The sequence below is a fragment of the Pan troglodytes genome, chromosome 4 (genome assembly GCF_028858775.2).
Source record: "Pan troglodytes isolate AG18354 chromosome 4, NHGRI_mPanTro3-v2.0_pri, whole genome shotgun sequence".
Taxonomy (NCBI): domain Eukaryota; kingdom Metazoa; phylum Chordata; class Mammalia; order Primates; family Hominidae; genus Pan; species Pan troglodytes.
The window spans coordinates 77,874,380-77,893,762 of record NC_072402.2 but is presented as its reverse complement, the minus strand read 5'-3'; the positions used below and the strand labels follow the sequence as shown (position 1 = coordinate 77,893,762).

Sequence of the window (19,383 nt, the reverse complement as noted above, 5' to 3'; positions counted from 1 at the left end):
AGGGCTGCTAAGCCACAGTGAGCCAGCTCAGTGTACCTTATCTTTAGCAGAGCAGTGGGGAGCTCTGCAATCCCCAGCTACTCTGCCACGCCCACAGAAATGGTCTGATAGGAGAGGATAGCATGGAATAGGGCAGGCAGAGCTTGAGCTTCCAGAGCAAAAGGCTGGGTTTGGTGGAGCTTGATTATTAGTGTTGTCTGCCTTGGGGTACGGGTGGGGGAATAGCTGGACTTCTACCACATACTTGCTGTTCAGGTATAGAGAAAGAGCACTGTACTCTGAGTCAAGGCACCTTGTGTGTGAATCCCAAAAACCATGCGACCTTAAGTCACTTAAACATTGAGTCTCAGTTTCTTCATCTTCATTCATTCCTTTAACAAACATTTTTTGAGCACCTACTAAGTGCCAGGTGCAGTTAGAGCTGCAGGTGGTAATAAAGATAAATAAAACATGGTCATTAATCTTAAGGGGACAACATTCTAGTGTAAGAGAAAACATGAAGAAATAATAACATGAAGTTTAAGTTCTGGAATAGCATTCTCAGTGCAATGAAAGGAGAGACAATCTATGAGAATTGGAAAAGACTTCATAGAGAGGGTGACATTTGAGCCATTTCTTAAAGGACAAGTAGCAGTTCATCCAGATGGAGAAGAGAAGCCATTCCTGGAAGAAGGAACTCTACATACAAAGGCACAGAAGCATGACAGAGGGCAGTGTATGGAGGAATGGTAAGTACTTTACAGCTGTTGTACAGGGCAGCATGTCCTGAAGGGGGCTGCAAGAAATGCTGATTCCAAGGGATGTGCGTCAGTTCTCTGGGGGAGGAAGAAAGGCTCTGTAGCAGAAAGACAAAAATTATTTAAGGAAAAAAAAAAAAAAACAGATTTAAACAAAGTGACACAGGTTACTTTCCTGAAGGACTTCTCAGGACTTTTAATATACAAAACCTTCGGCTGGGTGCTGTAGCTCATGCCTGTAATCCTAGCACTTTCAGAGGCTGAGGCAGGTGGATTGTCTGAGCTCAGGAGTTCGAGACCAGCCTGGGAAACACAGTGAAACCCAGTCTCTACTAAAATACAAAAAATTAGCCGGGCGTGGTAGCATGCGCCTGTAGTCCCAGTTACTCGGGAGGCTGAGGCAGGAGAATTGCTTGACCTGGGAGGGGGAGGTTGCAGTGAGCCGAGATTGTGCCACTGCACTCTAGCCTAGGTGACAGAGCAAGACTGTCTCCTAAGGAAAAATAAAAAAAAATTAAAAATTAAAAAAATACATATATATACAAAACCTTCCTTATTGGCATGTTGGGAACAAATCAGGTTTTTAAAATTTTTATTTTTATATTTTAAATTTGTAGTGACGAGGTCTCACTATGTTGCCCAGGCTGGCCTCCAACTCCTTGGCTCAAGTGATCCTCCCGCCTCAGCCTCTCAAAGTCCTGGGATTACAGGCATGAACACACCATACCTGGCTGCAAATCAGTTTTTTAGAAAACATTGTATTTTACATACCTGAAGTCTTTTTGAAATGATCAGTGATTTAAATTTTGGCAAATAAAACCTTGCCCTGTCTTTAGAATCAAAGTAGAGAAACTAAGGTTTGGTTTTGTTGAAATCAAAGGGTGTAGTGTATACTTGCCCTGAGGGTATACATGAATACTTTTGCAGTTTGGTAAGGAATTTTGGCCCCACTTTAGGACACAAAGTCTTTATGAACTACGATTATCTCATCAACTATTTAATCTGATCACAGAAATATGACTTCAGTGCATCCCTATGAATTAATCTTTTTGATTCATGGTGGTTAAGAGCTGTAGTTCTGGAGACAGGCAAGCCTGAGTTCAAACCCCAGGACCACCACTTTCTAGCTATGTGCAATCCTGGTTTCTTCATCTATAAACTGGGGATGAAGTATAGTACCTATCTCAGTGTTGCTGTGAGAATAAATGAGATAATGCATTATATGTAAAGTGCTTAGCAGAGTGCCTGGCCCCATAGTAATCATGTACTAAGTAACAGCTATTTTTAGTTTTACTGAAAGCTGGTCTTTGACTTTATTACCTTCTACTGGCACCACTGTTGCACGAAGCAAACGGAGATAGGGGCTGAATATTTTGAAAAGCTACTACCAAGCTGATGTGGAAAATATTTTGCTGGTTAACATCTTGAAAAAGATATAGACTTATCAGGTTCTGGAAACACTGTTAGTATCATAGACAAGCAGTCTGACACAATCACCTAAACTCAAAGATAATATATACACTATGGAAATCAGTTGTCCTTTCAGGTTTCAGACAAGGGGAATCCTGCCACCTTGTGGTGTGACAGAAGTAGGCCCGAGGCTGATTCCCACTTACTATCCCTAGCAGAGATGCAGCCCTCTTACAGTTCTTTGCTCACCTCTGAATTTATGAGACCCCTGGGCAACTAACTTAATCTGTGCCTATTTCTTCAGCTAATTTGGAATCTCATTATCTCCTGGTTTACTGCAAAGGAAGTTAAAGTGCCAGATAGCTTTCTATATTTTATACAGTCCAGTAATAGAGAATGAGCCTGTCTTTAGTGCAACTTGCATAGAAACCCCAAGTTCATAAAATTTTGTATCTCATATTCTACAGAACAAATATTCTTTTCAGGTAAAAAAAGGGCTATGAAAACCACTTTCTTCAGGCTTGAGGTAGAAATAGGTGGTGACTAAAGAACACTTAATAGTAACTGTGTTTCTGGAGCAGTCTTTTGGATCATAATACATCAAATTCCTGCTCAGCTCCTTCAGTAATGGGAAATCAGAGGACAGACATCTCAACAGCTAGAAACAAGCAAGAGAGATCTTTCACAGGGCCTCGGGCTGTAAGTCTCCGAGCTCGTGAGAAGAAACCACTTGAAAATCATCAACTATATAAAAGGCCCTAAATTACATAAGTTTTCCACCTGAGATTTAAACAATCCAGGTAGCTCAAATATCCCTGGTTTGCCATCTGAATCAAGGGAAGAGCTCCCTGCTCTTTAGGAAGAAAACCCGAGACTCTAGTAAGATTTTAGAGGCCTATTAGAAGAGCCAGCATTTTGAGAGTATAGTCATGTGGTGGAATAATGGTGACACAGTTGCCTTAGGCTAAGTTCAGCCTTTGGCTCAGGTAAGGCAATGAGATCTGCTGCTGGGGGAGGCAGGGCCAGTTATGGAGGAAGAGAAGGCAAGAACCAAGAAAAATGCTCAAATGGTTTTCTCCTTTCCTCTAGGTCTTCTGTTATCAAATTGAAAACCTCTATACAGGATAGCCAACAATAAAGACAACCTTGTTGATGATAAAAATTCTCGACCACAAAATGTTTCTCAACACTGATAGCAGTGGCAGATCTAAAACAACGGTTTTTTATTAAGGACTCTGGGAAAAAAAAGGTCCACTTAGCAGCAGCATTCCAGGTGAAATACCCAAGAGCCATTAGAAACTAGGATCCTGGCTGGGCGTGGTGGCTCACGCCTATAATCCCAGCACTTTGGGAGGCCGAGGCAGGCCAATCATGAAGTCAGGAGATTGAGACCATCCTGGTCAACACGGTGAAACCCCATCTCTACTAAAAATACAAAAAAAATTAGCTGGGCGTGGTGACACATGCCTGTAAACCTAGCTACTCGGGAGGCTGAGGCAGAAGAATCACTTGAACCAGGAGTCGGAGGTTGCAGTGAACTGGGATCGTGCCACTGCACTCCAGCCTGGCGACAGAGAGAGACTCCGTCTCAAAAAAAACAAACAAAAAACAAACCAACCAACCCAACTAGGATCCTGATCTATGACTTGGGGGAAAGAAATCTTTTAGTCACATGCTTTAAGTTAGTTTTTTGTGTCACTGGAACTCCATTACCTTCCATTTCCCTTTTTCTAACTCTATTCCTTTCAGTTCTGACTTTTTAAAAAATTCTGCGATACCTAAGGAGTTTATTGGTGAACACTTTCATGTACTACAGTTGACCACTGAACAATGCAGGGGCTAGGGCTGCCAATGCCTTGTGCAGTCAAAAGTCTTTGTATAACTTTGGATTCCCCCAAAACTTAACTGCTAATAGCCTACTGTTAATGGGAGCCTTACTGATAAGATAAACAGTTGATTAACACATATTTTGTATGTTATATGTATAGTATATAATATATTCTTACAATAAGTAAACTAGAGAAAGGCAAAGGTTATTAAGAAAATGATAAGGGGCCAAGTGTGGTGGCTCATTGCCTGTAATCCTAGCACTCTGGGAGGCAGAGGAAGGCAGATTGCTTGAGCCCAGGAGGTCGAGGCTGCAGTGAGCCGAGATTGTGCCACTGCACTCCAGCCTGGATGAGAAAGTGAGACCCTGTTCAAAAAAAAAAAAAGAAAATAAGGAAATACATTTACATTACTATACTGTATTTATTGATTCCGTTAAGTTTACATTGTCTGTTTACAAAAAGAATCCTGGGACTGAAATGAAGGGCATCCACAGCCACAGACCTCAATCTTTGATACATATCAAGCAATTCAGCTTTTTCTTGTTATGTCATGACTTCTACTTCTTGAGAACACTTCCAGCATCACTAGTGGCACTTCATATGGGTCCCATGGTATTATATGAGGTTTATGGTGCCCTAAACATGATGAAAAATACTTAAGAATCTCGAGAGAGTACTTTTTTCTGCCACATGAAATTTACTGGAGAGTTGAACTGCTCATGCAGAGATGATTAGCATCACACAGCGTTTTGAGTGGATATTCACAACATCTGCGCACACTGCCGCAGCAGTAGGAGGCAGCTACAAAATGATTGCAGTACAGTACGTACTCCAGTTGGTTTTATGTGGCTATGATTTAACCTTGCATCTTTACATTTGTTTACATTTCTCTGGACTGTGAATGGCACCATGTACTGTATATGTGTGTAAATTTTGAGAAAATTTAGCTTTTTATAATAGGTTTGTGCATATTTTGTAGTAGCAAATGATAAAATAGTATATACATACATTTTATGCATTCATGACATACCTTTTAAAATGTTTAAAAATATTTCTAGGCAACGCAGTTTGTGTTTTTTCAAATTGTCAAAAAACTCCAAAAAAAAAAAAAACTTCCAATGTATTTATTGAAAAAAATCTGTGTATAAGAGGATTTACACAGTTCAAACCCATGTTGTTCAAGGGTCAACTGTATTTGGAGGTGTTTTTAGTCATAGCCTGTTTGAGGTCACCAAAACTGCCTTGGGAGGAATAGTTTGAACCTTCTGAAACACTTACCCTGATCTGATTTACTGAACTCATCATAACATGTTCAAAGTCAGAAAGGACCTTTTTATTTTATAAAGAAACTGGGGACGGCCGGGCATGGTGGCTCAAGCCTGTAATCCCAGCACTTTGGGAGGCCGAGGCAGGCGGATCATCTGAGGTCAGGAGTTCGAGACCAGCCTGACCAACATGGAGAAACCCTGTCTCTACTAAAAATACAGAATTAGCTGGGTGTGGTGGCGCATGCCTGTAATCCCAGCTACTCGGGAGGCTGGGGCAGGAGAATTGCTTGAACCTGGGAGGTGGAGGTTGCGGTGAGCTGAGATCATGCAATTGCACTCCAGCTTGGGCAACAAGAGCAAAACTCCATCTCAAAAACAAAAACAAAAACAAAACAACAACAAAAGAAACTAGGGACAAGAGAGTGATCTGTTCAAGGTCAGCTTGGTAATTATAAAGCAGACTTCCTGGATCACAGATGATTACTCTTTCCATCCCACTCTGCTGCCTCCACCAAACTGGATTAAAAAGGCTTGTTTTAGGAAAAGAATACTCACTGTGGTTGTTCATGAAGAAAATCCTTAGACTCTGAGCAAGTGTATATCTAGCGAAAGAATTTGCAATCTTGAATAATATTCCTTACTTTCTTGTGAATTTAGCGACAGAGAAATCTCATTTGGGTTTGCACTATAAATAACTTTAATTTTTCCCTCTTCATCTTTTCCCAGTTGTCTAACTTGATTTAATACAGCTCAAATGGCCGGGCGCGGTGGATTAAGCCTGTAATCCCAGCACTTTGGGAGGCTGAGGCAGGGGGATCACCTGAGGTCACGAGTTCCAAGACCAGCCTGGCCAACACGGCTCTCTACCAAAAATACAAAAATTAAGCTGGGCATGGTGGTGGGTGCCTGTAATCCCAGGTGCTTGGGAGGCTGAGGCAGGAAAATCACTTGAACCTGGGAGGTGGAGGTTGCAGTGAGCCAAGATTGTGCCATTGCAGTCCAAACTGGGTGACGAGAGCAAAACTCCATCTAAAAAATAAATTAATAATAATACAGCTCAAAGACCCTGTGTCTTTGGGGATCCAAGTGTATCACCATCAACATCTATATCAACGCACTCAGTGCTTACAGAACCACATTTTGGTTCTTCATTCAGGTAATTATTTCAGTCATTTGTTCAGCCTGTAAAATCTAAGAATCAACCAGTACCCAAGGTATAGTGAGTTGTGTTCTGCTGTGGCAGAAGCACACATATACTAACTAAGCCAAAGCCTTGTCCACTGACTGGTAGGCCTTCTCCTGGCAGTTGCCGACTAACTCCCAGGATGCTTTAGGGTTGGCACTCAGGATCAAGGTCCCACATTGCAGCCCTGGCTGAAAGCAGCTATATATTCCATTGCCCTTCTCTGTGGTGCTTATTAACTGGTCACTTGGCCTATCATTGTTCATTTTAGCCCTTTCTGGAGATGGGGCTGCTGTTCTTCCCCAGAATATTCTGAATTGATTACAGTAGCATCAGAAGAGTTGCTTCCATTTTCACATACGTAGTTGAAAATAGCTTTTCAACAATGACTGACATTAAAAAAAAAAAAAAGAATACCAGAAAGAAATGGCCATTCAGACTCCATTTTGGGTGGCACCAAAATTTATAAAATGTTACTATTTTGCAATCCTAAGATCTCCAAACTGACAAACCTATATCAATAAACAGTAGCATAACACTTTGTTTTTAATGTTTAAAGTTTTTCTTTATTGTCAGTGTAAGGTTGCTATTGTCTGAGGTTTTGATATTAAAATGTTTTATAAAATGGTGGTGATACTGAATCATATAATTTTAACATCCTTATACCTAGTAAAATAAGTTGGCACCTATGTTGGTCCCCAAAGTTTTTCCCAAAGGCATTTTTAGAGCAGTTTTAGGTTCATAAAAAAAATTAAGGGAAAGCTACAGAGATTTCCCATTTACCCCCTACCCGCACACATGCCTAGCTTCTCCCTTATCAACATCTCCCACCAGAGCGGTACATTTGTGACAACTGATGAACCCACACTGACACAGCATTATTACCCAAGTCCATAGTTTACATGAGGGTTCACTCTTGGTGGTATACATTCTGTGGGTTTGGAAAAATTATAATGACATATATCCACCATTATAGTATCATACATATTAGTTTCACTGCCCTAAAAATCCTCTGTGCTCTGCCCAAAAGTTTTAAAATTTTACTATTTTGGTGAAATCCCAAAGTCTTAACAAGCCACATTAGAAATATAAAGTTGCATTCTCACTGCAAAACCACAGAAGCTACTTTCTAAATTCAACCAATCTGGATAACCCAATCCAATCAAACACCTGACATTTCTAACAGATCTGAGCTAACATACAGAGCTCTTACAATTCTTCTGAATTAGCTAACAAGCACTGACATTTTTGAGGTGGATGAGGATTAGCTATTTTCCAACAATCTCTGTACCAAGTTAGAAAAAAAAAATAATTCAAGCCCAGATCAAGCTGTCTCACATACAGATTTCAATAAATATTGTTATTTTATTTTTTGTTGAGACAGGGTCCCACTCTCCTGCCAGACTGGAGTGCAGTGGCATGACCATAGCTCACTGCAGCCTTGAACTCCTGGGCTCAAGCAATCCTCCCGCCTTAGCCCCTGGAGTAGCTGGGACTACATGCATACTCCACACCTGGCTAATTAAAAAAAAAAATTTTTTTTAGAGATGGAGTCTTGCTATGTTGGCCAGACTAGTCTCAAAACTCCTGGGCTAAAGTGGTCCTCCTGCCTCGGCCTCCCAAAGTGCTGGGACTACAGGTGAGAGCCACCACAACTAGCTCAATAAACATTTTTTAGCAAGCAAACAAAAAAGTTTATGTAAACGGCTGGGTGTGGTGGCTCACACCTGTAATCCCAGCACTCTGGGAGGCTGAGGCAGGAGGATCACAAGGTCAAAAGATCGAGACCATCCTGGCCAACATGGTGAAACCCCATCTCTACTAAAAATACAATTATTAGCTCGATGTGGTGGCGCGCACCTGTAGTCCCAACTACTCGGGAGGCTGAGGCAGGAGAACCGCTCGAACCTGGGAGGTGGAGGTTGCAGTGAACTGAGATCGCACCACTGCACTCCAGCCTGGCAACAGAGTGGGACTCCATCTCAAAAAAAAAAAAAGTTTATGTAACCTGTTCTGTATGTTCAATGACGTACTACCTGCTGATTTGGTAAGTTCACCCACCACTGCATTAAAGGTCCACTTAAGGCAGGCTTGACAATATTCCAGAAATAGTACTGTCCTAACGTAGTCAGCCACGGCAACCAGAAATCCTTGGACAAAATGGCAGGAAGCAAGACCATTTTGGAATCAAGTGTCAGGCACCATGCCTAAGGGTACAGGCCACAGGGTTTACTAGATTGTTACTTCCTTTTTACTTTAGTATGAGGAAATACTCTGAAATAATTTAGTAAGTTCACATATCCTGAATACCTCTAGTTTTGCCAGTGAGAGCCACTACTAGTATCTATTATAATGATCAACAAGCTATGAATTTCAAAAATATATTTCACACATTTACTCTGCTGATTATCAAAACCTCTGGACGTGACTGAGATACAGATACAAAAAGCACTTGAAACCGCTGCTTTTGGTGTTTCTGTTTAGAACACTAGCTGTCCACTCCTGAGAGGGAAATTCTGTTAGAGCTAATGACTCCTCGTGGGGTGCTTGTAACCTGATTCTAGTATAAAAGCAGCACTGCCTATTCCAAAGAGAATGAAAGCAAATTACAAACATAATTGGGAAAAGAAAAAATACTATACACTCCAATTTCTCAGGACCCAACAGATTTTATTTCAGGTGGGGATAAGGGACAAGCAATGTGAAGACAGGGAAGGAAAGAAGGAAGTCTCTATGTTCTGAATGACTGCCTACCCCTGTTGAGAGTGCCACATTCTGCCCTTTTAGCAATTTTAATTAATTTTTACTAGGACTTTGGTAACACCACAGAAACCCTGTGGCTTCCTGTTAAAATGATTGTGTTACATGCCTTATTTTTATTAAAGTGGAATTTAACAAATACTTTTATTATTTTGAAGCATTTCATCAATTCTAGGTGGAAGCACTACATCATCGAATGGGAAATCAACAAATGAAAAATGAAAAAAAAGATTATCCATTCACAGTAAGCACCATTTTACTAGAAAGAGAGATAAACTTCAAAAAGACAGAACTAAAAGTCTTTAAATATAAGACTGTATTCTTCTATATACTACACATCGATTTGTAGTGGCATCAAAGTGTCGCCTGCTCTGCCTGAGGGAGCACTCCCCCTAGTGATTTTCCATAGGAAATAAAGTTAAACTTTTATTAAAGTAAAAATTCCTGGGTCAAATAGAACACAAATAAGGAGGAAATTCTTTATAAAATAAGTACCTTGATGTTAGGGTGACTTAGAAACAATTCATTAGTCTCTGAATTCTAAATAGCTGAAGACATGCAGCTAAAACAATAATTTTTATTTTAATTTTTTTTGTTTTTGAGACGGAGTCTTGCTCTGTCACCTAGGCTGGAGTGCAATGGCGCAATCTCGGCTCACTGCAACCCCCGCCTCCCAGTTTCAAGTGATTCTCTTGCCTCAGCCTCTCAAGTAGCTGGGATTACAGACACCCACCACCACACCCAGCTAATTTTTGTATTTTTAGTAGAGGTGGGGGTTTCACCATGTTGGCCAGGCTGATCTCGAACTCCTGACCTCAGATGATCCCCCTGCCTCGGCTTCCCAAAGTGCTGGGATTACAGGTGTGAGCCACCACTCCTGGCCTAAAATAATAGTTTTAAATGTGCAAAAATATCCATCCTTACTGAGCTGATTTATATTTGTTTTAAATTCTTTTTAGATTCAACTTTTAAAAAATACATTAGGCCAGGCGTGATAGCTCACGCCTGTAATCCCAGCCCTTTGGGAGGCCGAGGCGGGTGGATTGCTTGAGCTCAGGAGTTCAAGATGAGCCTAGGGAACATAGTAAAACCCCATCTCTACAAAAAATACAAAAATTAGCAGGGCATGGAGGCATGCACCTGTAGTCCTAGCTATTTGGGAAGCTGAGATGGGAGGATTGCTTGAGCCTAGGAGATTGAGGCTGGAGTGAACTGTAATCCTACAACTGTACTCCAGCCTGGGCAACAGAGCAAGATCTTGTCTCCAAAAATAAAAATAAAAAACCTTAGATCAAAATAAATTTAGAGCTAAATCATCAGAATTAAGTAGTGACTAATAAGATGCTAAAAGAAAATCTGAAATTGGAGAGTCTTTCATCTAACAAAGTTACTAAATGCCCATTATATGTTAGGCGCCATTCTTTGTTCACACTAGTAACAAAAGACAAAAAATAACTATGCTATTTCACATTTAACAGTCCTTAGAATGTTGACTGATTAGATATTTTCCTAAGTATCTTTTAGGTTTGTTCTGTTCTTGGTGTTTATCTAAACAAAAAATACTGACAACATTTAGTAAATTCATTTGTTTCCTTCTTGAATACAAACATTTTAGAAAATTCCAACTTTTTTTGTAGTCACTGCTAAATTTTGTATGCTGAGATTGAGACACTTACTAGTTATCAGGTACTGACCCTGGCCACCTCCCAGAATTGTCCATATGCCTGGGAAGCAGTGCCTGCCATTGTGCTGGAGTAGCCTCCTTGCAGCACACTTTGCTGTAATACTCTCCAAACCAATTTTCTCTAATGCTATGTGACCTATATTAAGGTAGGGCATTCCAATATATCCTCCAATTTTGGTGAATGCAATTGAATGGTTCTCAACAATGAATAGTTTGGCACACTTTTATTTGGGGGAGGTGGGGTGGTCACAATGACTAGCATCAGTGGGTAAGGGCCAGAAAGGCTAAATGAATCCTGCAATGGGATGACAGTTTTTTATCCTAAAGAACCGTCTCACTCAAAAGGCCAATAGTGACTGTCCATGGAGGGACACTGAGCTGTTGTCACCTGGTACAGTAACAAAGACAGAAGCTTCACTTTACTCATGTAATTTTTTCTACTAGACAGGAAGATAATTTTTGCATTTTATTAAATATACTTATATGCCACAAAAATTATTTTAGTGACAACTACCAGGAAAGTACAAAATCACTTAATAACTGGTTTTCTACACCTTGATTTGTCAAGAAACTCATAAGCAAATGGAAAGTAGTAAGTACTGATTGCAGTTACTTACAGCGAACAGTTTTGAGAACAAGAAGAAAACCTGTAACACTGAAAATTGCTTTATATCCCATTCATAGATCTCTTCAAAAGGTCTACTTTAAAAATAAATCACATAAAGAATTGTTCAGACTTGTTTGGTGATGCCTCAACTTCAGAACATTTGCAAGGAAATCACATGTAAAAGCAATCATCTCAATACAATTAAATGCTATTAAAGAAAAAAAAAGTTTCCTTTAAAATAGTGGTTCCTAAAATTTAGCAGGCATCAGAATCTCCTGAGGGAAGCTTGTTAAAATACAGAATGCTGGCCTCCTCCCCAGAGTTTGCTACAAGTTTGCAGGCCATTCTGATGTTGGTGCGGGCACAACACTTTGAGAACCACTACTTTAAGATCTAGTCTCTAGAATTCAAACTAATAAGCAATGCCCATATGCCTTTGCTTTTTCTAATAGTAAATAAATAAAAGAACATTTCAGGTAGCTGCATCAAACTTTAAGCCTTTAGACTCTTTTTTTTTTTTTTTTTTGAGGCAGAGTTTTGCTCTTGTTGCCCAGGCTGGAGTGCAATGGCGTCATCTCAGCTCACCACAACCTCCGCCTCCCGGGTTCGAGCAATTCTCCTGCCTCAGCCTCCCGAGTAGCTGGGATTACAGGCATGTGCCACCACGTCCGGCTAATTTTTTGTATTTTTAGTAGAGATGGGGTTTCTCCACGTTGGTCAGGCTGGTCTCCAACTCCTGACCTCAGGTGATCCGCCCACCTCGGCCTCCCAAAGTGCTGGGATTAAAGGCTTAAGCCACCACACCCGGCCACCTTTAGACTCTTGAAATGTTACGTTGACTCACAATTATTCCCATGAGTTCAAAAGACAGAACTAAAGGACAGTCCTGAATAATCTATGACTACAGGAAAACATTTATTTACATGCCCTCTACAAAATGGATTTACAAAACATAGTAACTATTAGGGTACATGACCTTGCTCCTATCTTCCCCATTGTGCTTCTTCTCTATAGAAAATCCAATATGAAATTACAAAGAGTACTGTACTCAGAATAAGAACTTCATCTATCATAAATGTACACATAAATATCAGTGAATTGTCATACTCAAGACTCAGATTCAGGAACTTCTTCATCAGGGCAGCAGTAATATTCCACAAAACATATTTGTCCATCTTCATTTCTAATCATATACTGTAATGAAAGGAAGCCTCTGTTATCTGTCCGAATAGATACCTTACAAGATAGGACTAATGCCTTTGTAGAGGGTTTCAGTAAGGAAATCTTGTATCTGTAGAAGAAAAAATAAAACACTGTTATATCAACATAGTGAACACTGCTCAGAACTCCCAAGTAAAGGATAAAAAGTAGCAAATCTAAGAATAAAATCAAGTACTTATCCAATTTGCTAATATTTTCTGTTTTAAAATTCATTCACTGTTAGAACCCTATATCCCCTAGTAAGTCCAGCACTCTACTCTTCATTTTTATAAAATGCTGTGCATTTTAATTAACAGATTGAAAGTGTTTTTATTTAACAGAAATCTGGTATTTAACCTCCTCTTTATCACCAATGACAACCTCTATATTAAGAACTGACCTGTTGACTTGGGTCTGATTACAATGAAATGCTTCCATCAAATCAGAATCTTTGGGATAGTCAAGGTGGGAACTTCCTGCATTTCCAAAAGTAGATAACCTATAGAAAATGATTACCTCATTTATTCATTCGTCCAAAAATAAACCACATTAGGATCCAAATAAACACTTCCTTAAGAAATTCATACTAGTGGGTGAAACAGACATGTACACAAATGCTTATAACACACGATAACAAGTACCATAATAAAGCTCCCACTGGAGTTCAGGGAGTTCAGGACAACTAATCAACGGGTTTGAAGAAAATCAATTGTAAAAGGAAAAGGGTAGGGGACACTTTAATTTCATTACCCTAATCCTACTCTGAAAATGACTTTTCCTCATCCTTAAGTCAGAAATATATAACAGGCGAGAGAATTGAGGACTGATGGAAGACCTTGATCTAAGTCTACTGCAACCCTTAGGTCTGTTCCCAATCCTACACCTAGGAATTACAGCTTTTCTGTATCTTAGACTGCTCTTAAGGCTATTGCATGGTTTTCCTCACTTGGTAATACCAGAAGTTATTTGTAGACAATTTATAAGTGTTAACATGCTGATTTAATCTGCAAGAACTCCTGGAACATTTGCTGCAGGGTTAGCACGTTGCTAAGTATTATATGAGCATGGCGATAAGATCCAGGTTGGTTTTCCCTAAGCTCCATTTCTGCCTCCCATCTTCCAGGTGTGGTTTTCCTGGGGTCCATCTTTTCTTTCTTCTAATATAATCTCTCTCTCTGACCCGTCTCATCCATACCCAGCCATGATGATGGTTCCCAAATCTAAATTTCCAGTCTAAATGGATCTCCTGAGCACCATAACTATATATCCAGCTACTCCCTAGTGTCGCAGGTACTTAAAATTTAACATATCCAGGAAAAAATTTCAACTCCTACCTCCCTACCACCAAATTGTTTCCCATCCAGGAGATGAAAGATACCATGGTCCATCTCGTTACCCAGGCTGAGAGAGATCACTGAGGAGATCCCCTGAAATACTGTTTTAAGTACCTGAATTTTTTACTTCATTCCACTGCTAAAGTAAGGTTTCCAATTTCCATTTTGGTTAACTTTCTCAGACCTTGAGCCAAATTTTTAACTCCCCAAAGTCATGACAAGGGCCTGTGATTCTTTTTCTTTTTTTTTTTTTTTTTTTTTTTTGAGACAGAGTCTCTCACTGTCACCCAGGCTGGAGTGCAGTGGCGCAATCTCAGCTCACCGCAACCTCCACTTCCTGGGTTCAAGTGATTCTCCCACCTCGGCCTCCCAAGTAGCTGGGATTATAGGCACGTGCCACCACGCCCAACTAATTTTTCTATTTTCAGTAGAGACAGGGTTTCACCACGTTGGCCAGGCTGGTCTTGAACTCCTGACCTCAAGTGATCTGCCCACTTCGGCCTCCCAAAGTGCTGGGATTACAGGTATCTGCCACCACACTTTTACAGCCGGGCCTGTAATTCTTCTAAAGTAGTTACAAAAAGAATACCTTATTCTTTTTATTCCATATGTATTTAGGGCCTTTAATATTCTGAAATATTTCAAAAAGAGAATATTTAGATCCTCTAAATTGCTAGAATCTCTGAGTCTAATCCTGAAAAGAGACTTGTGTTAAAGTATCAGGAACAGCTTTTTTGACATTGTACTCCTGCTGAAAACTGCCCTCCCTTGGGAAGCCAGCCTTGAGCAATCCTCCCTAAATCCTTATACAGCATTTCCCAGCTATCTTGGTACTTAATGGTTTGCTGTTTCACATTATCTTGGCTTCACCTTGGTTTTAAGCTGTTCTTCCCACAATGCTTAATACGATGAATAAGCACACGGTAGGTGATCAACAGATACTTAGTGAATGAATGAGCCACGTGTAGAAAACATCTTCTTCTGCATCCTGAACTAACTTGAAAAAGATACCATAATACAAACACCCTTTCCAAACACTTAAACCCAATTTTCTTCATGATGTAACCTGATCTATGAAAGTAAGGAGTAGTACAATGAAAACACCACCAGTTTATAAATTAGAGGACTGGGCTTCTCATCTAGATGCCACCACCACCTAAATATGAAATAGTGAGTTAATCTTCCTGGGTCTTAAGTTTCTTGATCCATAAAATTATGAGGTAAGAGTACAAGCTGTCTAGAGTTGTGAAAACTCTAAAAATGTGGATAATAAAAATTTTGCATCCTAAGCAAATGTCTAAGTGGGAAGATGGAGTACAGACCACATTAACTATAACTGCACTGCTCTCAAGTACCTGAAATAAGGCTTGTCAGGAGACATGGTAATTTGTAGGACTTCACTCGTCATATCCAATTCAGAAAATGCTTCACGGAGCCCCTCTGACTGCAGAATAATTTTATTAATAACATTGGTGCTGCAGAAATCAAAGTCCAGGGTCTCCTCAGGTTCCTGTGTATTGATTTTGCAGACTGTCACCACTCCTCCTTCTTCCAGGAACAGCATCAAAGGGTAACCATAACCTTGGTAACACATCCGAAGTGCAGTTAAAGTCCCTGCAATGGAAAGAAGTCATACTTGGCCTTAGCTTTATAGTTCTGGGTTCAGCTTCTCCTCGAAATGACACATAAAATTTCTCAAGAATAATTTATTCCGCCCAATTTCTCGCATATATGTACCTCCTCATAAAAAGGGATGACATCTTCCCTGATGACAGTTGTGTGTAGACAATTCCAAAACTACAAGAAAATTGGGAACCAGAACAAAATGTAACATAATTCTTTGGAATCATTTTCAGGTTGTCGTACACACCTCAGAAATAGCTTGTTGATTTTATATATGTACAATTTCAGGATAGAGAATCTATATGGATCAACACAGCAAGTAACTAAATTGCTGCAGAACAGGGTATGCTATTCTTTGAAGGTTCAATGTGTGTAACAGTGGATTGCTGTCATCTGTACTGTAACGTCAGTGTACTCACTATGACGAGGATCCTTCCAACTTTTCCAACTGGGAGATATTCTTTATATTTCCTCGAATTTCAAAATCAAATTGAGAGAAAAAGAGGGTTGTTAATGGTGGTGTAAATTTTAACTCTGCAAACCACTAGAGGGAAGGAGGAATATGACAGGATATTCAAACTCCTTCTCCTTACTGGATTGAGAGCCACAGTGAGGAATGGAAGATGACAGATGCTTCTGTGAAAAACTAGCTGGAGAACACTGTATTACAAAATGTATAATTAATAATAGTGGAATTGTCTGTGGAAACGTAAAATACATTTTTCTGGAGAACTATATTGAATTTTTCCTAGCTAATCTCCAGGTTGCTTTCCTATGAAATAAAATCATTCTTCTGGGGATTCCTTAGTTTTATACCCACAGCAATTCAATTTCACCATTCTTAAAAATAATTCCCTTAACAAATAAAAAATATATATATTTTAAAGAAAATCATTTGGCAACCGGGTGCGGTGGCTTATGCCTGTAATCCCAGAACTTAGAGAGACTGAGGCAGGCAGATCACCTGAGGTCAGGAGTTTGAGACCAGCCTGGCTAACATGGTGAAACCCCATCTCTACTAAAAATACAAAAAATTAGCCGGGCGTGGTGGCACGTGCCTGTAATCCCAGCTACTCGGGAGGCTGAGGCAGGAGAATCACTTGAACCCGGGAGGCAGAGGTTGCAGTGAGCTGAGATTGTGCCACTGTACTGCAGCTTGGGCAACAAGAGAGAAACTGTCTCAAAAACACCACAAAATCATTTGGCAAAATAGACATAACTTATAAAATATGGCTTAAAAGAAACAAATTTTGAACATAGTAAACTAGGAGTCAGAACTGGCTTTTGTTTTTCTCTGCCACTAACTAGCGGAGTAATTCTGGACAAGTTAGGAAAAAGAAGCAATTAAAACATTTCACAATGTTAAAAATATTTAAGACATGTCCAAAGTATTCTTTTGGCCAGTTCGAATTTAAAATCCCTCAAAGCCTTGTAAATTAAAAAAAAAATGCAAATACTTTTACAAATATGAAAAGAATTATAAACACACTTGCAATTAACATTGTGAAATGTTAGAACCCATGACTGTGGCCACTGAAAAATGAATTGGCATTAGCTTTCTGAACCAATGTTTATGTTCCAAATAACTTCCTGTATTTTTCTGACCACTATGTATAACACTTTATGTCTTTATACTGATAATAGTTTACCTGGCATAGGACTTGATCCAAAAATAGATAAACAGTCTAAAAGGACAGTTAAATTAATTCGAAAAGTAACAGACTCTTCCTGAACTTTAAACTCCTGAAATATTCCAGCCTATGAAAAGAGTAAAAATGAAAATTGTTACATAAAAGAATAAAAACTAATAATATAAGGTCCTAGATTTCACTTTATACGTTTAAAAAACACAATACTGTGCTAATCCCATGAGAATAATTTCTGATTAGCAATCAAAACATCTTAGAGACATCCTTTGAAGCATCCTTATCTCCATTCCTGGATCTAAAACTATCCCTCTGTGACTCTCCCTTGTCTCGTTTTTGTGCCTATCACTACTGCTAAGGTCACTTGGAAAATAGACGAACGACTTGATAATGCATGAGCAACATTAACTTCAACTTTTATTATGATTTTTTATTGATACGGGGGTCTCACTATGATTACCCAGGCTGGTCTTTAATGCCTGAGCTCAAGCGATCTTCGTGCTTCAGCCTCGGTCTCCTGAGCAGCTGGAAATACAGGTGTGAGCCACCATACCATGCCCCTGCTTGAGGACAAGAACCGTGTCTTATTTACCTCTCTATCCCTGAGGTCATGCTGTGCACTTACGTGTTAAAAAACGCTTAGTTGAACTTGCAATCCTATCTGAACCACACAAATATTACTTTGGAAGAACAAAAATTCTATTACAACCAGTAAAGGAAAACAAATACTCTTTAGTAATAGCATATCGCAGTGGAAAAAAGAGCATATATTCTGGAAACAAATGTTCAGGGTTCTTATCCCAATTCAGCCACTTACCAGCTGTGGGACTGTTGGCACATCACTTAAAATTGTGCCTCGTTTCCACATATATAAAACGGGAATAATAACAGAACCTACCTTACAGGACTATTGTTAAGATTAAATAAGTTAAACAATAAGAAGACTGTAGCCTAGCCAATAGCCTAGTTTAATAAACTTTAGTCATTACTAACCATTATCTCTGTAAAACAAGATGGGAAAAGAATTTGTTACCTGGAGAGAAAAAAAATTCAAGTAATGACGTTTTGTTCTCTAACTTAAGACTATTAAGTTATTTATTTATTAAGTTATTTATTATGACTATTGACAAGTTATTATGACTATTAAGTTATTCATTTTGTCTACTGAAACCTTCCGATTTCATTAAATTACATTTAGAGTATCTATGGCACAGGCTTAAAGGCGCCTACTTCCATACCTGAATAAAAGCATTTGCTTGCACACACTTTGCATTTTCCACTGTTACTTTGATACCATTTTTAGTTGCGAAACACGTGGCATGTTCTCGGAAATGAATAGCTTTCAAGATAGTGGAGAGATTCCTAACGTTGTCAAGGCTGGCCACAAGGCTGTACTGATCATCCTCGTCTTGGATCTGTTGGGTCAGAAGGGGCATCGTCCACTGCGCATTCGGCCCCGAGGGATGCTCCTGGGGCCAACTGCTCGGCGGATCGCCAAACACCTGAAGGGATTAGACAGTAAAACTCCCATCAGTGCTGGCGAGGTCCGGCGAGCTCCACCTGCGCTGAGAGGTGGAAAGGGGCTGGGAGGCTGAACTCGGCTGACCAGGCCGAACCCCACCTATGTCACTTAACTGTCTTTGTAATTCTGGAGGAAAATTATCTAAGCTGCGGTTTCCTCGTCTCCGTAAGAGAACAATAACGTGAAAAGTTGTGAAGAATGAAGACACGCAGCTGACACGGTATCTCCCGGCCAAACAGGAGCTACAAATCCGCGGGGGTCGGTTCTGTGCAGCCCGCGCCACCAGCCCCGCCTCCAACAAAACAGGCGATGGCAGGGCGGGCCCGGAGTGTCCAGATAATCTTCCAAGAGTCCCAGATAACCCCATTCACCAGCCCGCCCGCGGGACAGCATCGCTTACTAGTCTCGGGGTCCCCGAGTGCGGAAACCCTACCTTTGCGGTGGGGTCTGGACGCCCGAGAGCCCTTCTCAGCAAAGTCCCTGAGGAGGAACTAGGCGGCTCCGAGGAATCGCGGAGGAAGTGAAGCCAGTCCCGCCACTCTTCAGACCGGCCCTCCACCTCGGCCACCGTCACCACAGA

General features: G+C 40.2%; 2 protein-coding genes across 11 annotated transcripts in view; one reads left to right on the top strand and one right to left on the bottom strand.

Annotated features, from left to right (window-relative positions):
- Nucleotides 1–3,322, top strand: part of TTC23L (tetratricopeptide repeat domain 23 like) — a 62,583-nt gene extending 59,261 nt beyond the window's left edge. For all 4 annotated transcript variants that reach the window (XR_001717770.4, XR_001717769.4, XR_010157260.1 and 1 more), the window contains 2 exons: nucleotides 623–728; nucleotides 3,237–3,322. The gene's annotated coding sequence lies outside the window, so the exon portion shown is untranslated. The remainder of the gene's footprint in view (nucleotides 1–622; nucleotides 729–3,236) is intronic.
- Nucleotides 3,323–3,329: 7 nt separating this feature from the next.
- RAD1 (RAD1 checkpoint DNA exonuclease) lies at nucleotides 3,330–19,295 on the bottom strand. 7 transcript variants are annotated; one of them, XR_010156801.1, is made up of 7 exons: nucleotides 18,520–18,717; nucleotides 17,285–17,393; nucleotides 15,368–15,626; nucleotides 13,079–13,177; nucleotides 12,586–12,769; nucleotides 6,065–6,273; nucleotides 4,378–4,612 (listed from the first exon to the last, which is right to left on the bottom strand). XR_010156801.1 is itself a non-coding variant. In XM_063810110.1 (7 exons), exons 1-7 carry the CDS (start codon nucleotides 18,715–18,717, stop codon nucleotides 4,603–4,605), a joined length of 939 nt encoding a protein of 312 aa, XP_063666180.1. In that variant the 3' UTR covers nucleotides 4,378–4,602.
- Between the last annotated feature and the right edge of the window lie 88 nt (nucleotides 19,296–19,383).

What these genes read in the sequence shown, in the direction of transcription:
- RAD1 (XM_063810110.1), bottom strand. Translation starts at nt 18,717, where the DNA reads ATGCCCCTTCTGACCCAACAGATCCAAGACGAGGATGATCAGTACAGC. An exon ending in AAGCAAATGCTTTTATTCAG is followed by an intron (nt 17,394 to 18,519) that starts GTATGGAAGTAG and finishes CTCTTTTCATAG; the next exon opens with GCTGGAATATTTCAGGAGTT. An exon ending in CCTGACAAGCCTTATTTCAG is followed by an intron (nt 13,178 to 15,367) that starts GTACTTGAGAGC and finishes CATTTTCTATAG; the next exon opens with GTTATCTACTTTTGGAAATG.